Source organism: Loxodonta africana, chromosome 13 (genome assembly GCF_030014295.1).
Source record: "Loxodonta africana isolate mLoxAfr1 chromosome 13, mLoxAfr1.hap2, whole genome shotgun sequence".
Classification (NCBI taxonomy): Eukaryota; Metazoa; Chordata; class Mammalia; order Proboscidea; family Elephantidae; genus Loxodonta; species Loxodonta africana.
Genome location: NC_087354.1, coordinates 13,367,729 through 13,374,050, shown reverse-complemented (window position 1 = coordinate 13,374,050; position 6,322 = coordinate 13,367,729). Strand labels below are relative to the sequence as shown.

General features: G+C 51.9%; 1 protein-coding gene across 1 annotated transcript in view; it reads left to right on the top strand.

The window, feature by feature from the left end:
* The first annotated feature begins 1,031 nt into the window (after positions 1 to 1,031).
* Positions 1,032 to 6,322, top strand: part of ALDH1A3 (aldehyde dehydrogenase 1 family member A3) — a 42,423-nt gene continuing 37,132 nt past the window's right edge. Inside the window, exon 1 of the mRNA XM_064296243.1 lies at positions 1,032 to 1,182. Coding sequence (XP_064152313.1) covers positions 1,084 to 1,182 — 99 coding nt within the window. The 5' untranslated portion in view covers positions 1,032 to 1,083. The remainder of the gene's footprint in view (positions 1,183 to 6,322) is intronic.

Genomic DNA, 6,322 nt, shown 5'->3' with positions numbered 1-6,322 from the left:
GTCAGAGTTCATGCCCCACTCACTGTCCCAGCGACCTGACTAATGCCCTGCCTAGGAGCCGACTCCCCTGTTTCCGATGGAACCTGGGGCAAATCCCTGGGCTTGGTGGAGCTTCTGTTTCCCAAATGGCAAAATGGAAGGAGTTAGTCGTGCCTCTTGCTTTCCTGGGAAGTCATGAGAGATTCATGCGGCAAGTGTTTCAACTCTTAAAAAAATTCGCTACAAAGATCTCCTGTACTTTCTTTTTCTTCATTTTTAATAGAGGCGTAATTTATGCATTTTAAAAATCAAAATAATTGTATTCCAGGGGGCCTGGGCTGGAGGGCGGTGTGCAGCTGCGATGGATGGGCAGCTCAATAGCACGATGGAGAAAGGACGGAACGCTTTACCGTTGCCTTTCTGCCCTTGGCGGGTTAAGTTTCAAGGCCGAAGGGCAATTCCGGGCCAGCCAGGCAGGACCAGGGCGCGTCTGCCGGCGGTCCCGGGCTCGGACCAGGTGTGCCGCGGCGGCAGTGTGTCCTCAGAGCCAGGACCTGGCGGCCGGACTGTGGGCCAAGGCACGTGGAGCAGCGACGTGGGGCCTCCGGCCGGGAGCCTCAGCCCCCAGGCGAGTGCGCAAAGGTGGGAGGCTGCGCGGAGTGGCGGCGGGGAGGGGGCGGCAGGTGCCGCAGATGAACCTGCCTGACTGCGCACCCCATCTCCCTGCCCCGGCTGCAGGCGGAGCCCTGGGACTTCCAGGGCCCGGGCGGCGCTTCGGGGAGCTAGTCCTAGGGCAGTCTCCGGGTAGGGGAGCGCGCGGCACCTCAGCCGGCACCCGGGCCGGGGCGGGGGGTGGCCTGGCTCTCGCAGGGGCCGCGGGCGGGGTGGAGTGAGGGCGGGCGGGCCCCCTCTCCTCCCTCCCGCCCGCCCGCCCTCCTTCCCTTCCTCACTGTCCTGCAGCCAATTAGACGCCCCCTCGGGTGGGAGGCGTGGGGCGCTTCATAAAGCCGAGTGGAGCTGTCACCCCGAGAGCAGGCTGCGCAGTGCCCGGAACGGAACCGGCGCGCCACAGACTCGGGCGCCTCGGCGGGAGCGTGAGCAGCCATGGCCACCACCAACGGGGCCGTGGAGAACGGGCAGCCCGACAGAAAACCGTCTGCCCTACCGCGCCCCATCCGCAACCTGGAGGTCAAATTCACCAAGGTGAGGCGGGCGCCCCTCCCACCCGACGGCCGCCCGGCCCCGCGCTGGGCAGCCTGGCCCGGGAAGAGAGGGTCATGCGCTCCCGGGGAGACGGGGCAGGCAGGGCCGGGGGGCTAGCAGGCCGGAGCTACGCGCTCGGCCCCCGAGGCCGCCCGGGCTGCTGGAGGCGGTCCCTCGGCGGCCTCCTTCGGGCGCTGCAAGACCGGTGCCGAGCCCTTCGCCGGGTCCCCGCGAAGCCGCGCCCACGCCGGGCATCACGGGAGGGAACCCGCGCCCCGCGCGCCTACAGCGGTCCGGGGGTGGGCTCCGCGGTCTGCGCCGCAGGCGGGCTGGCGGGCGGCCCTCCAAGCCTCGCGGCGGGCGGAGGTGGCGCGGCCCGGAGGTTCCCCTAGAGCGCCGCATGGAACGCGAGCGGAGGTGCGCTGCCGGCGGGTGTCCAGGGCGCGGTGGTCCCCCGCAGGCCCCCGGGGGTGGTTTCCTAGGCTGAACCGGTCGGGCTTCGGGAGAGTCAGCGAAGAGCAGCTCTGAGAGGACTGACCACATCCGGAGCTGCAACTGGGATACTTAAGGGGCATGTCGTCTGGAGCGACGGGGAAACGTCGGGCACTTTCTGTTTAGCTTGGACCCAGGTTACCAGGAAAACTAGGGGAAGTGGGAAGGTGCTTGCGTAGTGAAACTGCCCCTAGCCGCTGAGGTCCTGATGTTTACGGACCAGGAGCGCGATCCCAGCGGCTGGAAAGGTCGGAGCGCCCGGGCCTATCGCGCCTCGGGGCCCTGCGGCTCTCAGTTTCTCTGCGCTGTGGGCTGGGAGGTTGAAGCGGCCACAGAGCAGTGACATCACCTGCCGGGGCAAAAAGGAAGGTGGTGAGCCCCGGCTCGGGGCGGTGGGTGAGCTGCACAGAGAGCCGAGGCAGTTCCGGTGCGCGCTGCTCGGCCCCGGCTGGGGATGAGGGCACTGACCAGGGCGCAGGCTGAGAACTGCTTTCGGACTCACTTTTCCCAACCTAGGCTCTTCTTGAGGTTTTGCATCTTATCCATGCCCCCCAATTCCGGCTGACAGCACTTAGAAAATTCTCGCGTCAACTTTACTTTCAAAAATAGCAATTATGTCTCTCAAATAGTTTTAATCAAGCGGCGAAAACGTCGCGCCTTTACGTGTGGCCTTCAGATTTTGATTACTTGGCACTTAATTCCCAAAGTCGGCCTTGCCACTGATCACATGACATTTCAATTAAGTGTTTTCAGCGGCCTCTGTAATTGACCGAGACACATTACAGCAAACTCTGGAGATTATTTTTAATGTAGTTTCTTTAGAGCAAAAATTCCAACACGAATTCTGGCAGCCTTGAGAATATCACCTTAATTTTTTAGACCGTAATGGTGGGAACGTTAGTAGGGAACACTGTTGGTGGTGGGTGTCTCTCCTGCCCCAACCCCTCAGAATTAAAAAGAACTGTATAGAAACCAGAAAGTTAATACGTTATTGTCCGTTTACTCTTCAGCTTCTTGGTCTTGGCAAGGTGATCAGCTCTGATATGAAATTGTTTCTGTCTTCTTTAAGACCACTGAGAAGTCCAAGTGCAGCCCTTATGAAGGAGGATCTCGGAAGGCTCGCAGAGCAATGAGTGTCTGCCAGCTTCATGCATCCCCCACTTTGCTAGTTGAGCAAAAAAAAAAAAAAAGATGTGTGTGTGATTAAAGCTGAGGAAAGGCAGTGAGGTGGAAGGGGCTGGTAAACCAGGATCCTTAGGGGGCTGCCGGAAGTGAGAAGGCCCTCCTCACCTGGGGTGTGGGCCACTGCCTTGCTCCTGGCCCACCTCTGCATAGGCCTCAGCATAGCAGGTTGTGGGATGGGCAGCCTCACAGTGCTTAGGGAGCCTCCGCCCACAGAGGGAAGCCAGAGGCCCAGAGAAAGAGTAAGTGGGAGAAACAGGATTGCAGAGTGGAGTCCTGGGGCAGGCAGCAGGGAGGGGTGGAGTGTATGAGTCTTATTTTTCAAAACTGACTCATGGTGCTTCTTGCTGGTGGAGGACGCACCGCAGATGGTCCATCCAGCCCAGCCTCGGCAGTGCCACTTTCCAGGGTGGCCCAGCTTCCAGAAGGAAGGCTTTGTCAGAGCCCCTTAACTGGTCCTTGCATTTTCACTTGGGACTCTGTAGGGTCATGCTGTGTGGTTCTCATGAGTAGGGGTTTCAGAGGTAGCAACCTTTTTTGCTTTATGGGGCCTCTTCCTTTCCCTATAAAATTTCTTCTAGTAGCATAGATTCTCTTTAAGGTTTTCTGGTTCATTAAAACACCTGCTTTATTTTCTTTCTTATGAAAAATAAAATTACCTAAATCTCCGTTTTTGAAAGCTCCTATATAAATACCCTGAAAGCATGCTTGCTTTTGAGTTTAGCTGAGCAGCCTGAGAGTTGGATGGAAGTTACTAAAAATGGCGGCCGCAGAGTTTACTCGTGTGGCTGCCATCATCATCTTCATCTCCACTCAGGCAGCTGCCACCTCACAATAGCTGTGGTGTTCCAACCCGACCTGGCTCCATGTCGCTCTGCTCCTTCTGTAAAATGCAAACTCCCTCTACATTATTATACCTCTGGAAGGCTTGTTTCATACAAACTCACAAGTCAAGGAGGACAGACCTTCTCCCGACCCTTTATACTAACTCAGGGTTCAACAAATAAAACATAATTGACAGACCACTGTCACTGATGCCCTCCTAATATGTGTTTTTGTGTTGTGTTATTGGAGAGAAAGTCAACAGCAAAAACCACTTATGGGATTCCTTTTTAGTATAGTATAAAGAAAAAAAATTTTTTTTTGCTAAATTGGAAATATCGTAATAGGAAAATAGGGTGAGAATCAAGCAGTCTGAATTTCTCTTTAAAGTTGCTGGTTGGAGAGGACTTATGAATCAATGTTATGAACAACCAAATAATGGGTTTTTTGGAGGCACATGCTTGGAGATGAAGTATAACAGACATCTGATCATTGCACTCTGTTTCTATCCCCCTTATTTATATTCTCTTCCGCGCCGCCTTCTCATTTTCCTTGCCTCCTGGAACTGATACCAAGAAGAACCTAGAATCAGCAATTTTCACTGACGGTCTATTATCTAACCCACGAAATTTCATCTTCCTCTTGCCTGCTGCACTTCCCTCCCCATGCTAACTGAATTCCTCTTCTCCACTTACTAATTTCTTGCTGTTACTGAGTGATTACTTGCTGGACGGCAAAAGTGAACTCTTGGATTTGGTTTCAGCTGAAAGAATAAACCTGTAATTGTAGCCTGGCCTCTCCCTCACGTGCTTCCCTGGGGGCCTGGCCTCATGTTATAGGTGCTGAGCTTTGAGGAGTCGGGTGAGCACATCCCACTTGGTCAGGGGTGCTCTCAGCTCTGGATCCCACACTGGGAGAGGGTGATCTTGCCCACCTGGCCACCCAGAGCCTGTCTTCTATATTGTACCCAATGGACATGGATCTCCTGGCTTTCCACTGAGAGCTAGCAAAACGGGGCTCACCAGTAGCTTCCAGCTGAGGCTTCCTTCCTGGTGTGCTTCGGAATCCATGCCGGAAAGCCTGCTCCAGGGAACATAACCAACCCACACATCTGACGAAACAGTCCCCTCTCTCATCTGTCATTGCTGGCAGTCGAGTGTTCCAAATGAATACATTTCACAATAATCTAAATTAGCCCTGGTAGTGACACAATTTAAAGAATCTGAAGAGGAGCAAGGGATATGGAAATGGGCTCTGATGAGATAGTTCCATACTTACAAATTACTGCCGGTATTTCATTTGATGGAAATGCTGCCGCTTGTTCTGTTTATTTAATTTTATTTTTGGTGAAAGTGTACACAGGAAAATCTGCTCTTGTTCCATGGCTTCTAGACATAATGATCATTGACATTGGTTACATTCTTCACATTGCGTCAACCTTCTCATTGTTTCCGTTCTAGTTGTTTCGCTAATATTTACTTCATCTCCCTGCCCCCCCACCCCAACTGTGCAATCTATGCTTTAAAATAGCGGTTGAACCTTCGGTCATTTATATGACCAAAGAGTCAACAGCTATATATATATATATATATATATATATTTTTTTTTTTAATGCAATACTCAGGGGTGAGAATCGTTAGTCTTTGGGTTAAACTGTTACTGAGTTTGGGATAAACTGACTTTACCAGGTAGTTTGAACTCAAGGCTTGAAGAGCAGCTCAGGGTGACGGAAGTGCTTCTGAAGCATCTCACGCGTTTCCGTAACTGGTGCCTTTCTCACCCTGAGTGGGCTTTGAGGACAAGGTGTTACAGAAGGGCTGTGTCCTCTCCCTGGACAGCTGGGACCACCACACCATCAGAATGTGTTTTATATGGGATCGGTCACCTCTCTTCCTACTTCTTTTCCAGAAGCCCTTCTCTCTATTGATGTGATCCTTTCAAAGCTGTTAGAATTTCAAGTCAATGAGGTGACTAGTTCATACAGATCAGTGCATGGACTTTGTGAATTCTTTTTTTTTTTTTTTTAATGTTCTCTTTCTCGGCTGTGTTCTGTGTTCTGGTTAATTCTTGGGTCTGGATGTAAATGGTATAAAAGGTTGTTTTTTACATCTCTTAATATAACCCAAAAATTTTGTAACCCACGTTTTTATCTTTGTCTTCCAAAACCAAAGTCCACCTTGCTTAATTACGCTCAATGTAAACGTAGACATTGTAAAAAGCGGGGAGAGGGTTCTGATGCGCATTAACGAAGACAAATGGGTTCTGCTAAGATCCTTGTGAAAAGTGGGTTCCTGGTGATCTCCTCACGGGTGGCGACAGGAAAGGGGAGAAAGGGAACGCTTCGGTGCCTCGGGGGCAGGCAGATTGTTTGGCGCTTTATATATGTATGAACCCATTTAATCTTCCTGCAAACTCTATGAGGATGTGGAATTCAATTTACAACCTTTAATAAATTAAACTATTCCTCTGCAAATCCATGGTATTGCTAAAAAAAATTTTTTTTGACCATTTTAGAAAAAAAATTATATTAGTTTTATTATGACAAAAGCTAATTCTCCAAAGATGTATTACAAGCTGGGAGACGTGGATTCAAATTCTAAGTCCACTCCTGGTTAGCCACAGAACTCTGAGCACAGGGGGGCAG